Source organism: Pantherophis guttatus, chromosome 10 (genome assembly GCF_059756535.1).
Source record: "Pantherophis guttatus breed Tessera chromosome 10, ASM5975653v1, whole genome shotgun sequence".
In the NCBI taxonomy this organism is placed as follows: Eukaryota; Metazoa; Chordata; class Lepidosauria; order Squamata; family Colubridae; genus Pantherophis; species Pantherophis guttatus.
Genome location: NC_142072.1, coordinates 27,793,536 through 27,815,891, shown reverse-complemented (window position 1 = coordinate 27,815,891; position 22,356 = coordinate 27,793,536). Strand labels below are relative to the sequence as shown.

Below are 22,356 nucleotides of genomic sequence, written 5' to 3'. Positions count from 1 at the left end.
CATCCGCCCGCCGAAGTGAGCTGGCGAGGGCGGACCGACCGCTGCTCGGAGTCGCCCGGCAAGCCCGCCCCTGCGAGGGCGAGGAGGAGGCGGAGCGGCTTGCCAGCCAGCCAGCCAGCCGCCGCCGCCCCCTCCGCATCCATCCATCCGAACCGGCCTCGCCGCGCAGCCTTTTGTTCCCCCGGCAAGAAGTTTGGGCGCAGGGCGGGCCGCGACAGCTGCAGCCCCGGGGGAAGGGGGGCGGCCAGGGCGGGAGCCGCTTGACATGCGGCCCCCGGCCGAGCTCGGCGCGGACCGCTGCCCGGGCACTGCGAGGCGGGCCCCGCCGCCAGCGCGGCGCACAAAAGGCTCCAACTAACTTCCTGGCGGGCGGAGAGCGGCGCGGCTTCCCTGCGCGGCCGGGCACGGCAGGAATGGCGCGCAGCCCGGCCGGAAGGGCGCCCGGCCCCGGGGCCCCGCGCCAGCCTCCCGCGCCCTCACCTCTGCCTTCGCCGAGCCGGAGCGCCGGAGCCGGAGCCTGCCCGTGAAGAGGCGCGGCCAAGAGGCGCCCAACCGCCCGCCCGATCTCGTCCGGCATGAAGAACTTGCCGCGGCTGGACCGCCAGGCAGCTCCACCCCCGTCCAGCCCAGCGAGCCGAGCCGCGGCGGCGGGCGAGGCGCTGCACCGGCCGCTGCTTGGCCGTCGCCTGTGCCGAGCGGAGCCCCGCGGGCCGGGGCAGCGGAGCGCCGGAGAGGCCGGCCTTTGTTCGAGGAGGAAGCGCGCGGCGGGCGCCGTCGGGGCTGCGTCAGGCCCTCCTTGCCGGCGGGCACTAACGGCCGGGGCCTCCGGGGGAGGGGGCGGCGCTGCGGAGGAGGGCCGCCTGCCAAGGACCGTTGGCCCGCGCCCCGGGCGCTCGGCACCCTCCTTGGCAAAGGCCCCTTTCGCCTCCTTCGCCTTGCTCGGGACCGCTGGCATCCCTGCAGAAGCGGTGGAATGCATCGCCTTCGCCTCGCTGGAAATGCAGCCTCTTTGGAACGCGGAATATAAATCGTGGCCTTCCAGTTCTCGGGGCATTTTAAGGAATACGACTTTCTAATGCTTGCTATGGATTTATAAAAGCAGAGCCGAGGGTGGGGGTTGTAACGTTCCTTTGTGCTCCTTCTGCTCCCAATCTCTGCTGAGATTCTGTCCTTTTAAAGTATGGGCAAGCCATTAAGCAGACCTGACTGTTTAAGGCAGAGCCCTGCTTGTTTGGGGAAAGGAGAGGATGAAGACGGCTACATAGAAGACTGCTACGTTCCTCAGAGGTCCATCTACGACACCATGAGAATAAACGAGCAGATCGATCAGGGGTCCAAGCTGAATCAACCTTCCAAGAGCACGCTGGAGAAAGGAGACAGTAGCACCATTTCTAGCAATGGGACTTTAGGGGCCCCCGGGGCTCTGGAATCAAAAGTACCAGAGAGCAAAAAGTTAGACGAAAGAGTCATTTTTGATGCTTTGAAACTCAGCAGCGATGTTTCCAAATCAGCCCCGGCACCCCCAAGGCGACGGCCCAACTTGGAGAAAAAGGAGAATATCAATAGACGCTCCTGGAAATCGTTTATGCCACCCAATTTCCCCGAGTTTGCTGAGAGAATTGAAGCCTCCTTGAGCGAAGTCTCCGAAACTGCTGTTTCCGACCCCTCCTTGCAAGAGAAGCCCAGGTCTCTCACTGTGGCCGAAAGCTGCAGCCCCTCAGACCACAGGGAATCCCTGTCGGAGCCCCTGACCCTGGAGCATGTGCCCAAGCCCTCTGGGGTGTCAGACGTTCAGGAGGCGAGGCCACCAAGTGAAACCTTGTGTGAGTTTTCTCAGGAAGAGTGCCAGCCCCTTCTGGAACCAGAAGACATGGTGGTCGATTTAACGGGGGGCAGGCGGAAGGGCCATCGTCTTGTGAGTGCAACGTGGCCCAGGCTAGTGAAAAACCCTCTCAAGGCCCCAGGCCTCAGGGAGAACCACGACACCTTGGAGGCAGACGATTCCGAGTGTGTGGTAGAAACTGTGCCCCTGTCTCCCTGCCTGAGCGAAGAACTCCTAGATCCAGGGATGGGTGTTCTCCTCACCCCTGGTCTCCGGGAGAAGACAGAATCCGAGCTGAGATTTGAGGAAGATGAGCGATTGATCATGATGGAAGCTGAGGAGTGGGAGGAAGGCTCCCTGTCAGAAAAGGGGAAGGCGGCTGAGGAAACAAAGGGCTGTTTGACAGGTATTTCTGAAGAAAGGGGACAATTATGCGTTCCATTCGTGACAGTTGAGGAAGCAGTAAAGAAGGTTGCTGGAGTCCATGGAACCTATAACCACCCATTGCACCAGCAAGAACTCTGGGATGACTCAGAGCCTCAGGTTGCGAGCTCTGCTCTGGTTCCCCAGGAAACACATCAAGGCTTAAACGCTCTTCGTGGAGAGGGTGATGGGGTTTGCAGTGCTGAAGCTGTAACAATCCGAGGGGAAGGGGAAGAATTTGCCTCTGGTTTGGAACCCTGCCTCGGTCCTCCTGCCCCAGAGCAATATTCTGACACGGACTCTGTGCAGATGTTCCTTGAACTAGAAAAGCTTTGCATGAATGAGGAGGAAAAAGACGGGGAAGCTCCAACTGAATTTGAGGTTCAAAATGTTACGTTTTCTTCAGAAGGGCTGGACCTCCTGGAGAATTTGGACCTGCCCTCTGAGACTGTGGCAGAACCTTCCCAACACTTGACTCACCATGAAATCAGTGTGGCGGACTCAGCCATGGTGTCTGATCTAGAGGATTTTGATGTCACTTTTGGTTCTCAAGTAGCAAGTGCAACGGAGCCGACACTGTCAGAATCTTTCTCTGAACAGGACACTTCTGGGGACTCAGAGAAAGGGATGCTTTCCAATCCTGCAGTTGCAAAAGATGTTGAATTGCAATATTGTTGCAATCATTCATCTTCTGTTACTCTGGTGGAAGAGATCAGAGCAGAACTGCTAACGACTGATGAAGTGGCAAAAAGTCACCAGGCCAAAGGCCAGTTGGACTTGGTGTGGAGAGAGTCTGTGTTTTCAGTTCGTGTGCCTTGCTGCAGAGCACAAGCCCCCTGCATTCATGTAGCTGAGGAGGAAACGCCTCCTCTGTTCAGTAGGACAGAGAGGACATCCCTGAGCCATGATGAATTTGCTACCATTGCTGAAGACCTAGATTCTCAGCAAGAATTTGATCTGATTGAAGGGGTGGTGAGCCCCGAGGAACAGGAGCTGTTTGCTTCTTACGAGCTGAATCCTTCAGAAAAGGGCGTGGACTTTTCAAATTGGGGTGTCCCTGAGCTGGGTTCTGAGGATGAAGTTGTAGAGCTAGACAAAGAGAACATTCTGTTTGCAATCCACCCAGAGGAAACAGAAGGGATGGGGAATTTTTGGCCACCTTTACCAAGTGATTCTGAAATGATACAGGGTTCTGAGGAGTCCATAAGACACACACGGTCCTTAGACCACCGGATATATGATGATACTAGCAGTAGGTGCCAGCTTGAGCTTTTGGCGTGGCCAGTAAGCACTACAGAAGTGGTAGTGAGCACTACTTTTCTTCAAGAGGAAGAGCCAAAAATAGCTGAGCAGGTAACAGTCGGTCCGGCTGTGGAGAGAGACTTTATGGATCCTGGGATCCTGGAGTTGCTTTTTGGGCAGAGTGGGAGTAGTGAGGTAACAGGGGAAAGGGAAAGTGGCACCAACTTTGTAGATGCAGACTCCTGCCCATCAACTCCTGTGGATTGCTCATGGGAGGCCCAAGGTAGTGTTGGAGATTTTGCATGCAGGCTTGAAGAGGAAGCTACTTCTTTCAGTCCTTTGCCTGGGGATGTGGATATCGATGTCCTTCCAGATACTGTAGAGGACCTTGCCAGCACCATAATGGGTCCCTGCACTATTAATGCAGCAGACTTCACATTGTCATCCTTGTCAGGTTCACTGACTTCAGTCCTAGCTCTGGATCTATCTGTTGAAGATGCTACAAGTTTAATTGGTGATGGAGATGACTCTGAAACAGCCACGTGGGTGTGCAACATCCAAGAGCTGATACCAGCATTACAAACTGCACAAGAGATCTCCCCTCTCCCCATGGCACTCTGCCCCATTCAGTGTCCAGACAAAGAGGAACTGCCTATTCAGGAAGAGTGGACCATGATACCCAGTTCCTCAGAGGAATCTATTCAGGTGATGCAAGGAATGGATGAGAGTATTTTGCCATTTAATATAAGTCTGGAAGCTGCCGAGCATCCTTCGCAGTGGGAAAGTAGCCTTCTGATCCTGGCATTTGAAACCTCAAGGGATATACCATCCAGCCCAGCTCAGTTGCCTGCCTCTGAAGCTGAAGAGAAGGAGACCCATGCTATATCAGGCATGGAGGCACTTTCTTCCTTCTCCACTACTCCTGGAACCAGTGAATTGGCTCCAGATAATGAGGTATTTGTTTCCTAGTTACTCACTGTTCTATCTAATATTAAATCACTTTATTTGAAGTTGAGGAGGAGTTAATCCATAGTTAACTGACAGACTGGCTGATATCATTTATGAAGGACAAAAGAATGTCTATTTAACTCCTCTATCCTATTACAGTATAGCTGAAGATCTCTTTCCTTTTGAATGGCAGTTGGGTTCTGTATTGAATGGCCTTGGCAGTTGAGTGGCTTGAGGCTTCCATAAAATACTTCTTTAAGGAACAAATCATGCATTTTCTGCAGAACACTTGTGATCGAGCATGTGTAACTGCAGGGGTAGTAACCGAAAGAATGGGTTGCTAAGAGCAAAATGATGTAAGGCAAATTAAGCTTTGGCACAGAAGTCTACTTTAAATAACAAAGGCAGCCCCCTGTTCATGGAAAAGAAGAGAAGTAATTGGAAATGTATCCTTAAATCTTTTAAAATCTCCCTCTCTTTATTATAACAATTAGGGACAGGAATGACTTTTGTGTAAATTTGCATCAATATTTCTTCTATAAAACGGCTTTTTCCCCCCCCCCCGTGGATACTGACTTTGACCATTACCAACCAAGCTAAGGTAGTTTTGTAACCATTGTTTGTTTTTTGTTTTTCTTGTTTCTCACACTTCAAACGGTTGTGCATTTCCAAAAACAAAAAAGTAAAACCAGCCAGAAGTTTGAGAAACTATTTTGAAATCTAAATATGGATAACACTCTCTCCAACTTTGGGCTGAGATGGACTGAGTTTGTGTCAGTTACAGCTTCCTGCAGCCAAAATGTTCAAATCCAGCCTGCAATTAGGAAACGGGAGGAGCTGCAGGCCAGGCCAGGGAATGTGAATTATTAGCCAGATTCTCTTCCCTTCCCTTCCCTTCCCTTGTTCAGAAGGAGAAGGAGGAGATGGTGACTGGGCACACAAAAAGAAGGCTTCGTCTCCCAGCGTCCCAAATTGAGAGATATCTTTGCACAAGAGGCAGACAGTTTGGAAGCTTGTGAAAAATGTTCTGTGTTGACGTGGCTGATCTGGTGTTTCTGCCAAGAGGGACAAGAAGCCCCCAGTCAGAGGAGGAAGCTGTATGGAGGGAGCAGGTTTAATTCAAGGTCATTGTGTGTTTCCGTTGTTCCCATCCCTTTTATTTCCAGACTTCCAAGGTACATGGAGCTTTCTTGTGGTTGCCACAGTCATCTCAATTATACTCAGAGATCATAATTTGCCTGATTTCAATTCACCTGAATAAGATTTGAATTGGGGTCCTGAACGTGAAAATGAAGCAAGGTGATCAGACTGCGTTGCTTCAACATCCCCTGCGAAGTTTGGTGTCTGTGTGGACGCCTGTGAAAAGGAATGACACCATGACCTTTCCACTGCCTCCCCCAAACTGCTTAGTTCCCAGCCTCTGCCTTCTTCCATTTGTCGGAATCAAAGGCGAGATTGAAACTCCCATTTCAGGCTGAAGGTGGTGACCCAACACTCTGGAATTTTCTGTGCATTCTCTATTCGAAGCACCAAGCTGTACTTCCAAGTATTTTCTGTTGAGGCGGTTGTTAAATTTGATTTGCAACTTCCCCACTGAACCTCCCTGCTTTGTGGATGTTGCCATCCATATCCAGCAGCTGTTCCTGGTTTCAACTGTCTCTCTCTGTGTGTGTGTGTGTTTTCTGCTTGCCCCAAGTGAAAAGTTTGCATTTCAGATTATCCCGGAGGGTGTAGGAAGAAGGACTCATGGTGTTTGGCTTAGCAGTCTGGGGCTCTTACAGGCAACCCGTCCATGTATATTAGACATTCTATAGCAGGAGGAGTAAGCTGTTTCCACAGAAGAGGCTGGGGAGCTGTCTGCTCTTGCATTGTCATCAACTCTACTCGCTGCAGAATAACTCCATGGCTCTGGACAGCATCTTCATTTAATATCTTGGCATGTTCCCATTTCTGGAGACAAATTGCTGAATGCGATAAGTCAAGGCTAGTTCCTTTTTTTTTCCACGGAGAGCCCTGGAAGCTTCCAGTTGCTCACTAGGTCTGCAGCAAAACTTGGTCCTTTACCACTGACCACTTGGACATCCTATTGTTTCAAAGTAGCTGCTAAGTGTTTAGTTGACTGGAAGGCTTAAACCTGCCCTCACTCTGATTCCTTATTTGCTTAGGGCTGTTTGGGAGCAGAGAAATCTCTCAGTTCTGCTTTTGATCAGAAGTAGGACTGCAGCTCAGGCACAGGTCTTTGTTTAGACAATACTGTCGCTTCAGCCCCCAACAGAGTCTGAAATTGTGCCTGAGTCCCAGGGGAGTCCACCAGTCCTTGTTTTGACCTTGAACTAGAGAGACCACTGGCCTTGTGGAGTTTCACTCTCTTCCGCCAGGGCAGTATTTCTCAATTAAGCAACTTCAAGGAATGTGGTGGACTTCAACTCCCAGAATTCCCCAGCCAGTCAATTTGGCTGGAGAATTCTGGGAGTTAGTCAGTCAATCAGAATAGAGCTGGAAGGGACCTTGGAGGTCTTCTAGTCAAACCCCCTGCTCAAGTAGGAGACCCTATACCATTTCCAGTGATGAAGCACCCACAACTTCTGACGGCAAGCTGTTCCATTGGCCTCACTGTTAGGAAGTTTCTCCTTAATTCCAGGTTGCTTCTCTCCTTGATTAGTTTCCATCCGTGGTTTCTGGTGCTTTGGAAAATAAATTGACCCCCTTTTCTTTGTGGCAGCCTCTCAAATACTGGAGTCTCTCAAATACTATCATGTCCCCCCTATAGGGTCCTTTTTTTCTCTAGACTATCCAAACCCAAATTCTGCAACTGTTGTTCTTTATATGTTTTTGTCTCCAGGTCTTTAATCAATTTAGTTTGCACTTTTTCTTTGCACTTTTTCCAAAGTCTCAACATTTTTTAGTACTGTGACTAAAACCGGATGCAGTATTTCAGGTGTGACCTTACTGGAATACATATCTTAACAAAATAACAGTCTGAAGGGATCTTGCAGGTCTTCTGGTCCAACCCCTTGCCTAAGCAGGAGCCCTATACCATTCTGGACAAATGGCTGTCTGATCTTGATTTAAAATCCTCCAGTGATGGTGTGCCTATAATTCTTAAATGCAACCCATTCCACTGATAAATTGTTCTCATTGTTAGGAAACTTTAGGTTGGATCTTGCTTTGATAAATTTCCATCCATTGTTTCTTGTTTTTCCTTCAGGTGCTTTGGAAAATAGGTTGGCCCTCTCTTCTCTGTGACAGCCCCTCAAATAATTGGAAGATTGCTATCCTGTCACCCCTAGTCCTTCTTTTCATAAGACCACGCATACCCAGTTTCTGCAACCCTCTTCATGTGTTTTAGCTGCCAGTCCCTAATTGTCTCTTTTGTTCTTTTCGGCACTCTTTTCCAAAGTCTCAACATCTTTTTTGTATTTCAGTGACCAAAATTGGACACAGTGTTCTATGTGTGGTCTTATTAAGGCAGTATACAGCAGTATCAATTCTTCATGTGATCTTGGTACCTTTCCTCTATTGATGCAGCCTAGGACTGCATTGCCTTTTTTGGCAGCTGCAGCACACGGCTGGCTCATATTTAAGTTGTTGTCCACTTGTGGTTGTTCCTGGATTCCTCTCATAGTTACTGTTGTTGAGCCAGGTGCCACCTATTCTATATCTGCACATTTATTTTTTCTTACTCAAGTGTAAGACCTTGCTTTTCTCAACACTGAATTATATTTTGTTGGATAGGGCTCAGTATTCAAGTCTGTCTAGATTCTTCTGGATCTTGATGTAGTTCCATTGAGGACTGCACATTGAGTGTGGCTGGTCAGCCCAGTTACAAATCCATCTGATGGGGATGCTGTTTGTCACACATTTTTCTATCTTGCCAACAAGTAGGTTGCGGTTAATGCCTTGCTGAAGTCATCCACAGCATTTTGCTAGTCCACTAAATTAGTTCCCTTGTCAAAAAATGCAATAAGATTAGCATGATCTGTTTTTGACAAACCCATTTAGTGGGTTCTAATAATAGTCTATGGAGATTGTCAGTCATCCAGGCCATGGTTGTCCCAAAGGTGCTTTTCAAAAGGCAGCTGGACTTTCTTCATTCGTATTTTTCCTTGAAAAAGTTTCTCTTCTCAAACAGAAAAAGCTTCTTGGACAAAAAGAAAAACATCTTCAGGGGAAAAGAAAGAAAGAAAGAAACCCAGCTGCCTTTTGAAAAGCACCTTTGGGACTAATAGCTTTGCTTGTTTCTAGGAATTTGCCATTCTGCTGCTTGATTATCTTTTCCAAGATTTTCCCAAGTATTCATGTCAGGCTGATTTGTCTGTAGTTTCCTGGATCCATGTTTGTTTATTTTTTTTCTTTTTGAAGATGGAAACCACATTCAGTGTCTATGGAGAGTCTCAATCATCCAGGTCATGGTTGTCCTTAAGCTGCTTTTTCCGAAAGGCAACTGGACTTCCTTAATTTTTTCTTTGAAAAAAAATCACTTCTCAACTTCTTCTCAAACTGAAGAAGTTTCTGGGATGATAACCAAAGTGGAACTGAAAAAGCTTCTTGGATAAAAAGCAACTTGTTTCAGACAAAACACCTTTGGGACATACGGTTCAGTGGTTCTTTTTTTTTTTAATTCATGTTTTATTTACAATTTTCCTTTCACACCATACATATTTTCTGGACAATGTTTTGACTGGGTCAATGTCCTTTTCAAACAGTGTTAACAATAATAATACAAGTAAGTATACATAGTTCTAATCTTCCAACTTCACCAATACCATTCTCTCTTTATAATTCTTTATCGTTTTTTCCCATTAATACATTTAAACCTAAATAACATTTCTTTGCACCATTTATTTGTTATCTCCTACTAAGTTACTAATATTTAATATTTAAAAATCACTCATTCCACCATAATTTCGATATCCCAAATGTCTAGGACTATTGATAAAGCCAAATATTAACAACATTTAATCAATCCCGGGATTATATCTTAAAATCCCCACAATTTCTAATCCTTAAAAGTTTGAATTCACAATATATTTTAACATACTGTTAATCTTATAAACTTCCATCTTAACCTTAGCTTATTTTTAATTATAACAAATACTATTGTCTATACTATTTTCCCTATTTGTATTTTCTACTTTTTCATTTTATTAATATATTTTCTCACTATCCCTCATCTCTTAAACTTTTTGGAGTTCCGTCATTTATTGACTTTTTAATCACCCTTTTATTCCTCTCTCTTGGAATCTTATAACTTTTTTTGATATTTTTATACCCACTGAGTGTTCCCTTTGGATTGCCCTTTATCTCTTTCTGCTGTATCATTTGAGCACCCCATCCAAAAATCTTTCTCTTTTTTTGAAGATACTTTTCTTTTTTTCTCTCTAAACCTTTCTTTTTTAAAAAAGAGATTTCCCTTTTTTCTCTCTGTTCTATTATAAACTTTTAAGGAATTATCTATTTGATTCCTATTTATCAATCCTTTCTCTTCATTATCTTTGTCTTTCTCCATCTCATTTTTATTTTTCTCTTTCACTGCCTCTTCTAATTTCTCATCTATTTTCTGAATATCATATTCATCTTTTTTCCCCCAGTTGTTAAGAAGCTTCTATACTCTTTTCTTTATCTTTAGACAATCCCCTTGTCTCCTTATTGTTTTTTATAGTTACCTGCATGCTTTTGAGCATCAAAATTATTTCTTCATCTCCCTCTATTATCTCCTGATAGTCCATTTTGTAACAATTTGATAAAAATTACTCAATATCCCTCTATGGTTCCAATGTCTTAGTGTTTAAAAACTCAAATAAAGCCAATTATTAATAAGATTTAGTCAATCCCATAGTTATACCTCCAATCCCCTAAATTTATAATCTTTAAAGTTCTTTAATATTTTACAGCCTTTTGATTTTCCAATTATTTATCTTCCCAATTGTCCAAATTTTAAAGTCTTATTTAACTTTTCTTTTCTCTTTTCTTCTATCACCTTTCTTCTTTTGCCTCATAGAATGTTCTATCAAATAGCATTAATAATCCAAGTCCAAGTTAATCCACTAGGTTTCCTCCAATCTTTCAAATCCACAATCCAATAACCAGTTTCAATAGAATTTAATTATTTGCAATTTACATTTGCAATTTAATTAATCTTAAAAATCTTCAAAAAAGAAAAGAAGCTCACTGAGAATTTCAAAACTTCCAAATCGTCTTCTAAAATAGAATCAAGATCAAGCCGCCTTCCAAGTGCTGATTACTGTCTTCTGTTATGTGTATTAGACATAATACACTTTCATTGAAAATTCTCCTGCTGTAATGCTTCTCTTCTTCCAGTAGATGGCTCTCCTACTCCCAATTCCAACATTAAACAGTATGTCAAAAACAGCTGATTCTCTGATAAATCCAGGGGGTTTAAAGATATAAATAAGAAAGACAGTTTCTCCCAAAAATCACCATTCAAATTGTTTAAGCTTTATTTCCAGCTTTCTATATTTTGAAGCTTCCTTTGGGCATTTCTTTTGCCTCTTAATTTTCAGTCTTTAATCTTCTTCGTGTGTCTAATCGCTACTTTCTTAATGCTTAGACTATTTTTTGAAATTCTTGTACTTAAGTACAAGTACTTTAAGATAAGAGTTGGAAGTTATCTGACCCAGCTTCAATGCTCTGTCCATGGACCGCTCCAGCACAAATCTTATGGTCCCAGTTGTCCCAGCTTGTGACTAGTCAAAAATGGCTACCGCTCAGGAGAGCTTGCTTCGGACCTAACGAGGAAATTGCGAGTTCCTCATGGTCCACAAAGTGCCCCTCCTTCCTTCGCCACCCCTACAGGAAGCTTGGACCCTGTAGGGTCTCCCGACAGCAGTTGCTGGCTGGATTTCGCAGGGCTCAGCGGAGCCTGCTATTTTCCAGCCGTTCTCACTGCAATGTCAACCGGAAGTTCCTCAGTTCAGTAGTTCTGAGAACACATCTGCCACCACCTTCAGAATCTTGGGACGTAATCCATCTGATCTGAACTTGTCTAGAATGGGCAGATGTTATCTTACCATTTTCTCACCTATTTTGACTTATATTCTGTTGGAAGAAATGTCCATCTGGGTTCAGTTCCAAGTGGGGAGAAAGACACTGGAAACATGGAGGCTGTTTGGAAAGATGGTTTAATGGTAGACAGGAACACATGGTTTGAGATCCTGGACAATTGAGCACATGGGTGAGAGAGAGGGGGATTTATACTCTCTCTAGGGCTTTGAACTTGCTTCCTATTCCTGTGGCAAGGGCATGTATTCTGATTGGTTGTCAGGCTCCCATGGGGCCATGCAGGGGTAACTTTGTAGGTTGTCTTGAGTTCCAGGCTTGGTTGAACCTTGCTGGGTGATGCAATCTTCCCAGATGCCATGTGGTAAGATGGGTAGAGGGCTAATCCTATTATATCCTTAGGGTGAAGGTTCTTTTGTTTTGTAGATAAGGTGGCTCAGCCTTTTGTCTTGTAGATAGGTTGGCACCAGTCTTTCTGGGGCTATTAACAGTAGTGCCATCTGGATTATTGTAACACTCTGTACATGGGGCTCCCCTTGAAGAGCACCCGGAGGCTACAACTGGTCCAGAATGCAGCCGTGCGGGTAATTATGGGAGCGACCCGACGCTCCCATGTAACACTGCTCCTGCATGAGCTGCACTGGCTCCCGGTGGTCTTCCGGGTGCGATTCAAGGTGTTAGTTGCCACCTTTAAAGCGCTCCATGGCATGGGCCCTGGGTATCTACAAGACCGCCTTCTGCCACCAATAGCCTCCCATCGACCGGTACGCTCCCACAGAGAGGGGCTCCTCCGGGTGCCGTCAACTAGACAATGCCGGCTGACGACCCCCCAGGGGGAGAGTATTCTCTGTGGGGGCCCCTACCCTCTGGAATGAGCTGCCCCTGGAGATTCGTAGGATTACCGACCTGCGTACCTTTCGCTGTGCCCTAAAAACATTACTATTCCAACAAGCAGGGCTGGCCTAAATAATAATAATATTTTTACTATTTTAATGGGTTGTTTTTTTGAATTTTCGGCCAATTGATTTAATTGTTTTAACTTGTTTTTAATTTTTCTATTGTCATGGTTTTATTTCTGGCTGTACACCGCCCTGAGTCCTTCGGGAGAAGAGCAGTATAAAAATTTGATAAAAATAAAATAAAAATAAAAATAAAATAACAAAGACGGGGGCTGCTTTCCAAGAGCATGTTCCTCCTTTTCTCATCCAAGGAGGTATAATATTCTGCCTTTTTAATATTTCATAGAATATTTCATTCTTCTAGGAGAAGGGTGGGTGCTAACTTTCTACAATTCCTAGTCTGTCTTTTACAGTTCTGCTTTTGGTAGTTTGGGATATTTTTTCCTTTTCCATGAACCAGATGCAAAGAATGAGTTCTTCCTGCTGCCAGGTTCCTTCCTTACCATCATCTTCCATTGATGGACCAATTGTTTCCTTGACTTTTCTCTTGTCTTCTACGTGTTGAAAGAACCTTTTTTTCATAATTTTTGATAGTTTCAACATTTGATCCTTAAAGTTGAGAAACACTGTTCAGGAGGGTTCAGTTTACAAATATCATGCAAAACTGTTTGAAAACATAAATTGTAAAACCATGTTAAAAAACTCATCTTCACTGAGGACAGCCCAGATTTTAATACTGCTATGCTTGTTATACTGGCCTGTGTTTTTGTAATCATCTTGAAAGACCACATGGTTTCGTAGGGGAAAATGTAGGAGACTGCTAACACCTTTTCAGACTAACCCATTTTATTAAAAAAAAAAAAAAAAAAGAGGAGCTTTCATGAGTGACACCTCCCTTCACCCAAGCCATGGCTCTACAGATGCAGGATTTAAATTGGGCAGGGGAGGTGTTTGTGGTGGTGGGGGAGCTAGAAGTCAAGATGGTGATGCAAATGCAGGTTCCATGAGAGACAGAGCACAAGCACCTTATCAGTTAACAGTTATGATGCATTAAAAACCCTTTGTGTTCATTGAGACCTTCAGAGATAGACCAGAATCTCTTGCTGTAAGAAGTTCAGCTATTCCGCCCCCAATGATGCTGTTAAAATCTTGTTTTTCCAAAAGGATTACTCTGCCACAAAGCGTCACAGAATCGCTGCTACCGCTCTGTCCTTGTTTTGAGATGTCATTGTAAGACCTGTAGGTGGATAAAGCCCTGAAAGTGCTGGGTGACAATGGACTGTTTGTTGTATCATTTGCAGTGTAGATCAGAGGGCTGCCTTATTACTGGGATCAAAGAACCCCAGAGTCAGCTTTGCCAGCTTAGGCTTCTCCTAATCGTGCCCCACGCAAGAGAATGGCGAAAGCTTCCTGTTCCTCCAGAAATAAGATTTCAAAGGACGAAATTTTGGAGTGGAGCTGTGACTCCACCTGCATTTTCAGAGTACAAAGGAGTACAAAGGAGATGGCAAGGCCAGGTGGGGGGCAGGGAAGGCAGTTTTATGTAGGTATTTTTTTCAGGTGCTTTTAGGCCGCTTCAGTCAAAAACTCCAAACAGCATGAAAATGTGAAATGCAGAAAGAGGGCTAGCTTTGGAGGGATGGCCATCGACTTGTGGGGATGTAGAGGAGAAAGGGTCATCCAAAGACTAAAAACAGCAAAGTCCCAAAGATGCAGCCAAAATGATCCTTCAGGTGACTTGCAAGATGCATCTCAACCTTATATTATTTCTGCTGCTGTTTTTTTTTAATATTAGTGTCACAAAATAACTTTTAAAGTCAATGGGATATTTTTGTCCTGGATGCAAGAGTGAGGTGGAAGTGATTGGAGGAGGGTCATAACCTGGCTGAAGGATGGGTGGCAGCCAAATACATTGTGTTGATACTGAAGGAAATGGTAGTGTTTGGCCTCCATTGTTTAGCATCCGAGAGCAAACAAAGGCATATCAGCAACTGCCATTTTGATTATTCAGGCTTCATGATTATAACAGGGAGCCCTTTGCGGAGGGCGGGTGGAATGGCTCTGAGCAGAGATTTATCCTCAGGGCAGCCTTTGCTTAGAGAGGCTGGAGTCACTCCTGTCAGCCCCCTCCCTGGCTTCAGGGCAGGGAGTCTCAGGCTATTGAGTCCCAGCTCCCACATGGCCTCTGCTGCTTGGGGCCGAGGTAGGGGAAGGTGTTCCTGGAACTGAGAAGGCAAGCTCGGCCAACAGTGGCCTGGGTGCTTTTGAGGAGGGGCATATTATCAATATTTTGTACATTACCCAGAGTCCTTTGGGATTTGGGCAATTAATACACCTTATAAAAAACAAACAAAATAGTCCCTTCTGATGGACAATTCCAGGTGACCTTGCCACTTTTTTTCAGCAATCTGCTTCTGGTTCCTCTGCCACCTGGGTAAGACTCCAAAGATCAACAGCACCTCTGAGTCTCTCTTTTGAAGAAGATGCTGGTCTGGCTAAAAGGTCCTCCGTTACTACTACTGGCTGATCTCCTGGCTTTGGGGAGAAACCCTGCCCTCTTCCTGCCCTCATGGAGGTTTCTCCTCACTTTTACCATTAGGATGCCCAAGTTGCTTTTTCCACTGCATTAGTGTTTCCTTCAATTGTTGGTTTAATCTTAGAGGTTTCAGCTCTTAATTTAAAGAGCTGCCTGGCTCACTAAAATGTCACCTGTTAAGCATAAATGTTTTCAGAAATTAAAGGATTTAACTTCTTTTACAGCCACAAAAAATCATGAAAAGTAAAGATGGGGAGGCACTCAGGCAGCACCCAGGGTCTTCTCCAAAGCTTGTGATATTGTCAGCCCTGCAAGGTAGACCAGATTATACTCTTAAAGGAGTATTAGCCTGCATCACTTTGGTTTCTCAGTAATGCAGGCTAATACTCCTTTAAGAGTATAATAACAGAATCTTGCAAGTCTAAATGCTCTCTCTCTCTCTCTCACACACACACACACACACACACACAAACACACACATACCCCTTCATGAGAACAAGGGAGGACCTGAGACACTAACTTGGGTTATTGTTTTGGCCCAGGCTCAGATTTCTGTTTTCAAACCATGGTTTTAGTTGCAACTCTTCCTCTTATTCCTCAAGGTGATTCTTCCCACTACAAATATTGGTTATGTGTGTGAATGAGTCACAGCAGTGTCTTCCTTTGCCTCTGCAATCTCTCTGGGATAACCAACTGCATCTCTGAGTTGGCCCATTGGATGGTGCTGTCTTTTCTAGAAGTGCTTTGGGGCAGCCATTGCAAAAATGGCTTCTGCCGAAGATTACAGTACCTGCAATGCCTCAAATCCTCAAAGCATTCCCCCTCCTCGGTTGGAAAGGCTTCTTCGGAGTGGTGCTGGCTCCCTTGAGGGGCTGTCCAGGCAGGGGGTGCTCACTTAGTTTACTCTGTGGCTTGTGGAACCACCTTCCCCCTCCTGGCGGTTCAACTCCCACCTGCTAGCTATGATAATGGGATAGAATATATGTCAGATTTCCTGCTGATTCCTCCCGGGCATTGCCTTTTGGGCAGAAATTTGATAACATTCACAGTGCCCTCAGTTCAAAGAGATTGGTTTCATTTCGCCCTGGCTAGCCTTGCCTTGCCTTGCCTGGCCCCTTGGGAAAAGATTTGCTGGAACTCAGGAAACTATAGACTAATCAACCTAACATTGGTACCTGAGAAAATCCTGGAAAAGATAATCAAGCAGCAGATTTGTGGACATCTTGAAATGAATAAGGTGATAAGCTAGAAGCCAGCATTGTTATCAATCAGTTCGTTGATTATTACAGTCTTAGACCAGAAACAAATAAAAGCACTCAGTATGTATATACTTAAGAATTCTAGTATAAAATAATAAATGACAACTAAATCTATAATAAAATCCAGCGTCCATTATGCATGGTCTGACTATTGATAGTTGCAAACTGTAGCCTGTTGTGGGTTCAACACTAAAAGGGAAATGACTAAGCAATGCAAGGGTTAGCCACAATTCTTATATACATCGCTATGGTGAAGAAGACACATGCTGTATTTGCGACGAATCCCCAGTGCTGCTGCACAGAATCTGGCCACCTGTGCTGTAGTTATGGACTGTTCATCCTTAAGCAGCCACCGAAGATAGGTAGTGTCAGAGCGGCCAGGATACCTAGCAGTTATTGGCAGAATATGTTTTTTCCTAATCTCCGTATAAAAGGAACATCTAAGGAGCATGTGACGCACAGTCTCCACCTCTCCTGAGCCGCAGGGACAGAGTCTTTCCGTGACTCTGACTTTTATACTGGCCATACAGGACGGCCGATGGAAGCACATGGCACCATACAAGTGCAAATGCTTTCGGGTGGTTTGCTGATTCCAACTGACTTAAGATAGCTGGCAGGAGCAACAACACATCTAATGGCCTCTGGAGCCAGAAACAGCGGAGCTTACCCAGCATTGTCAGAAACAGATCATGCCAGACAAATTTTATTGCCTTCTTTGAGAAAGTGATTAAATTAGTGGATCAGTGGATATTATATACTAGGTCTTCAAATAACTCTATTCTTGGTAAGATAGAACAATGTGGGATAGACAGCATCACACCAGATGGATTAGCAGTTGGCTGGCCAGCCACACTCAGTGTATAGTCCTCAATGGAACTACTTCTACATAGAGGGAAGCATGCAATGTGGTTCCCCAATGTTTTGGGGAACCACATTGTCTTGGGCATCTTCAGCATCTTTACAAATAATTTAGACAAGGGAAGGGAACTCATCAAATTCTCAGATGACACCAAACCAGAGGGAATGGCCAACACTTTAGAGGATAGACTTCCTATTCAGAAAGATCTTGACAGACTTGAACGTTGGGCTCTAACCAACAAGATGTAGCTCACTTGAGAAAAGTAAGGTCCTGCACATAGCCAGGAAAAACCAATTGCACAGCTATAGAAAAGGCGGTCCCTGACCCAACAGTAGTAACTGTGGGAGAGGTATAGATGTCCTATTGGATGAATGCTTAAGTCTGAGCCAGCTACCAAAATGCCAATATAGTTCTAGGGTGCATCAACAGAGGGACAGTATCAACATCATGTGAAGTGATAGTATTGCTTTATATTACACTTGTAAGACCACACTTGGAATATTGGGGCTAGTTCTGGTCATAATGATACAAAAAAGATGCTGGGATTCTAGAAAGAGTGAGACGAGCACTAAAGATGATAAGTGATTTGGAGGTTAAATTGTACAATGAACAGCTGAAGGAACTAGGTATGCCTAGTCTAACAAAGAAAAGGATTAGGGGTGATATAGCAGACTTCCAATATTTGAGAGGCTACCACATCGAGGAGGGGGGTTCAACCTATTTTCCAAAGCACCTGAAGGCAGGACAGGAAGCAATGGAAAGAAGCTTATCAAGGAGAGAACCAACCTAGAATCAAATTTTTCAACAGTGAGAACAATTAACCAGTGGAATGGCTTGCCTTCAGAAGTTGTAGTGCTCCATCACTGGAGGCTTTTAAGAAGAAACTGGACAGCTCCTTGTCTGGAATGGACTCCTTGACCAACGGGTTGTACTAGATGACCTTCAAGATCTCTTCCAACCCTGTTATTTTTTGTTCCATATCCTCACACAAGTGAGCCACTGTTCTGTTTTGTCATCCCATGTGCGAACTGTCAGGCGTTTGTGAAGAGGAGGTGGTTGTGGCTTTTAGGAGATCCAGAATTGTGGAGCTGAAACTTTGAGAGCCTTCTCCATTCCCTTTCTTCCTAAATTGTTTGGCTTTTTCTCATGCGTGAACAATTTTGGAAAAGAACTCAATAATGCATTTTTAACTTTTGACCAAGTGATATGTTTATAACATCTGAAAGTGTGGAAAGCAGGATGTGTGAAACTATGGTAAAGTGGGAGTGAGTGGGTATTACTGGATCTCTAGAGAGGTGAAGGGGTAGTAATTGTGTAGAGTAATAAAGTCGTGTAGAACAGAGAATTGACCTGTGCTTGGGGGGAAGGGAATGCTTGTGCAGGAAATACAGTCTGTGTGCCCTGGACTTTCCAGGTGTGCTTTTGGCATTGAGACTAGCATCCATCCTAAACAGATAGAACCGGGTTCCTGTTGATGTTATGTCACTGAGCTTTTGGATTTCATTGAGTCCTTTCTCCATATTGGAAATCTGCTCCACAAACACCTTTAAATTCCAACTTCAAATCTATTGTGTTAATTTCCAGAGTTTCCTTGATAAGTCAGTTGGGTCCATTGATGCAGGATCTGCTGAAGTTTGTATGTAGACTGCAGATTAAAGTTTAAATGCTGAAGGGAGAAGATGTTGGCCAGCAGCTCCCACAGATGCTTTTTTTTTTTATTGAAAAGTTTTAAATTTTTTTTTACAATTTTCCCACCCCTCCTCCCCACTCCCAACCCAACCCTCCTCACACACACCCCCGGACTTCCCAGAGCAAAATACAGGGTATAGCATTTAACAAACATAAGCTAACATATGCAAACTATCTATAAACTCCTATCTCCCTCTTGCACTTTAACTCCCCTTTATATGACTGAATATAAGAATTCCCTTAAATATCTTTTTTTTTCATTCATAAGCTATTTGAACTTTTTAGTCCCATATTTATTTTGAATATAGTCAATCCATCTTCTCCATTCCAATATATATATCTTTCATTTGAGTGATTCTTCAAATATGCTGAAATTTTAGCCATCTCCGCTAAATTCACTACTTTTAGTGTCTTCAATAGTAGGTAGATCTTCCTTCTTCCAGTACTTATCCATATTGTCCAAACCTATAACCGATTGCACTGGTTGGGTTAAAGTAACAACCAAGTCATCTGCAAATGCTCATAATCTATAATCATAATGCCTAATTTTAATTCCCTTTATTTTATCTGAACCCCGTATTTTATTCAGCAAAAATTCCAAAGTCAAAATAAACAGTAATGGAGACAAAGGACATCCTTGTCTTGTTCCTTTTTCAATATTAAAAGTTTCTGTTAAACTACCGTTAATTATTATTTGTGCTGTTTGTTTCTGGTATATTGCCTTAATAGATTGTGTAAAATACTCTCCAAACTGCATCTTTTCTATTATTTTCAATAAAAAATTCCAATTCAATTGATCAAATGCCTTCTCCGCATCCAAAAATATAAGCGCCGCAGGGACTTGGTTGTTCTTCCCCAAATATTCCAATATGTTAACTATTTGCCTTACGTTACTTTTCATTTGTCCCCCATTTATAAAACCAGTTTGATCATTATGAATCGTTTGTTGCATAACTAGCATTAACCTATTTGCTAATATTTTAGCAAAAATCTTGTAATCTGTATTTAAAAGCGATATAGGCCTATAGTTCTTTGGCTGACAATGGTCTTGATCCTCTTTTGGAATCAAAGAAATAAATGCTGTTCTCCAAGATGAGGGTACATCTCCTCCAGATTGTATTTTAATAAATAATTCCTTAAGTGGTTCCACCATTTCTAACTGCAAATTTTTGTAATAAACAGCTGTCAATCCACCTGTCCCAGGAACTTTACCCACTTTCAACTGTTTAATTGCTAAGACAATTTCTTCCGAGGTTATCGGTTGATTCAAACCTTCCCTTTGCTCTTCTGTAACTATAGAAATATTCTCCTTCTGTAGATATCTATCTAAATCTATACCTTGAATTTTATCATTAGCATACAACCTTGTGTAAAATTCTAAAAATGCTTTTTTAATCATGTTTTGCTGATACACCTCTTTCCCTTTATATTCTATTTTCTCTATAGTATGTAGCTTTTTTTTCCTTAACAAATATGCTAACCATCTACCTGATCTGCCATCAACATATTAAATTGCCCTCGCAATAAATTAATTGCTTCTTTTGTTTTCTTATCTGCTGCGTTCAATGTTAATACTTGCTCTCTCTTTTTTATTTCCTCTTCTAAATCAATCCGTTTTTTTCCCTGTCTACACCTGTGTTTATTATTCAAATATATTAAAATACCTCTCATATATGCTTTGCTTGCATCCCATACCACTTCCATAGATGTACCTTTATGCATATTCATAACAAAAAATTCTTTCAAAATTTTTTTACATTCTTTCATATTTTCCTCATATCTAAACAAATTTTCCATTTAACCTCCAGGACCTCCTGGGTCCCTTTCAATGTTCCAGTTCCATCCAAACCGGGCAATGATCTGTTAATGTTCTTGGACATATCTTCATCTTCTTCACCCTAGAAAGAAAATCATTTGTAATTAATATAAAGTCAATCCTAGAAAGGGATTGGTGTCTATAAGAAAAAAAAGCACAGATGCTTATTAGTTGCATGGTTTGATGGCAGAATGTTGGATTTAGACTCAGGAGATCTGGATTCAAACTCTTCTACAGCTATGAAGGTTCACTTGAGACAGAATCTCCCCCTAACAAACCTCACAGACTGTTTAAGGATAAAATTAGAAGCCAGGGAAAGTGCATCTTATCCCGAGTCCTTAATCGGTAAAGTTTTTGCAAATATTTATGATGGGATTCATTTGCCTTTTTCCCTCTCCCCACCGTCTCAGCAATTCCAGAAGGAACAAGTTGACCCCCTTCAATTAAAGCTGCAGCAAGTCAATGGACTTGGACAAGGGCTTGTCCAGAGTGCGGGGAAGAACTGTGATGTCCAGGGCTTGGAGCATGATATGGAGGAGATCAACACCCGATGGAATACCCTCAACAAAAAGGTAAGCGCTGCATGGGCACTTCCTGGCAATCCCTTCCAAACATGAACTGAACGGGATCCCAAGGTCTGGACTGATCTCCAAATGCTTCTGAGTTCCCTGGTGGAAATGGGGCCAGATTCAGTTGGGGAATAGCCTGTTGATGGTCCACTGGGCTGTTTGCAGAGCAGTACCTGACAAGAGTCCTTGTCTGCGAAAACTCTGGCTCTCTCTGTGCTATGAACTCCGTGTTTGAGGTGCCCATTTGCAAATAGAAGAGACCCTCTGGGTTGGGAGCACCTGGCTATAAATGCTGATCAATCCAGAGCAAGAACTGAGAACTGAGCCTACATTTCTCTGCTGAGAATCCACTGATAAATCCACCATCAATTGTAGTTTTTTCCTCTTGTTTCGTTTTTACTTTATTTTTAACGTGCTTGTTCACAATTCTAGTCAGTAATAGACCATAATAAAAGTATCCATTCATTTCTCTGCTTGGCTGCATCCCTGTTCTAGCCACTGGTCAAACTAGAAAACAGGAGACTAGCAAATGTGTCTACCCCCACCCCCACCCTCCAGCAGACTGCCAGGTGCAGTCCTGAATTCTGTCTGGAGGAGGAAGGTTAAAAAAAAAGGACCTCCTATCCGAAGGAGCCTTCAATGTACTGTGTTTCCCCGAAAATACGACCCTGTCTTATATTTTGTTGAACCCTGAAATAAGAACTTGGCCTTATTGCCATGCGCTCAAAAGCCCAATTGGGCTTATTATCAAGGGATGTCTTATTTTGGGGGAAACGGTATACATTGGGGAGAGGGTTGCCAAGCAAGAAAGAGAAAGGAGGAGAGGGGCAACTTAACAAGGAAGAGGTAAGCCAATGAAATCCCATTTAATTGGATGCCTTGCTTCCTGTTAGCAAAAGGAAATTGCTGTCCTACCTCACAGCTGCTTTTGGCTGAAATAGGCCCTGGCTAGCAAGGGCAGCCACTCTAGTGATAGGTGTGCATGTTTTATGAAATACAGGTGGCCCAGAGGATTGCCCAACTGCAGGAAGCCCTGCTCCATTGTGGAAAGTTCCAGGACGCCCTGGAGCCTTTGCTCAGCTGGCTGGCTGACACTGAGGAGCTCATCTCCAACCAGAAGCCACCATCGGCTGAATACAAAGTGGTGAAGGCTCAAATCCAGGAGCAGAAGGTGAGCAGAAATTGCGGGAGCAGATCTAAAGCAATGCAACTGTAGTGGTAGGAGGGGAATGTGAGTTTAGTCATTGGCATTCACATTTCCTGCAGCTGGGAGA

General features: G+C 43.9%; 2 protein-coding genes across 23 annotated transcripts in view; both read left to right on the top strand.

Annotated features, from left to right (window-relative positions):
- LOC117663256 (microtubule-actin cross-linking factor 1) overlaps positions 1-22,356 on the top strand; it is a 323,136-nt gene that overhangs the window by 252,022 nt on the left and 48,758 nt on the right. For all 22 annotated transcript variants that reach the window (XM_034413270.3, XM_060691389.2, XM_060691390.2 and 19 more), the window contains 2 exons: positions 20,924-21,085; positions 22,083-22,253. In XM_034413270.3, coding sequence (XP_034269161.2) covers positions 20,924-21,085; positions 22,083-22,253 — 333 coding nt within the window. The remainder of the gene's footprint in view (positions 1-20,923; positions 21,086-22,082; positions 22,254-22,356) is intronic.
- LOC148112436 (uncharacterized) lies at positions 79-4,471 on the top strand. The gene has a single exon (XM_087876755.1). It carries the CDS (start codon positions 1,181-1,183, stop codon positions 4,454-4,456), a length of 3,276 nt encoding a protein of 1,091 aa, XP_087732881.1. The 5' UTR covers positions 79-1,180; the 3' UTR covers positions 4,457-4,471.

Coding starts and splice junctions, on each gene's coding strand:
- LOC148112436 (XM_087876755.1), top strand. CDS start 1,181: ATGGGCAAGCCATTAAGCAGACCTGACTGTTTAAGGCAGAGCCCTGCT.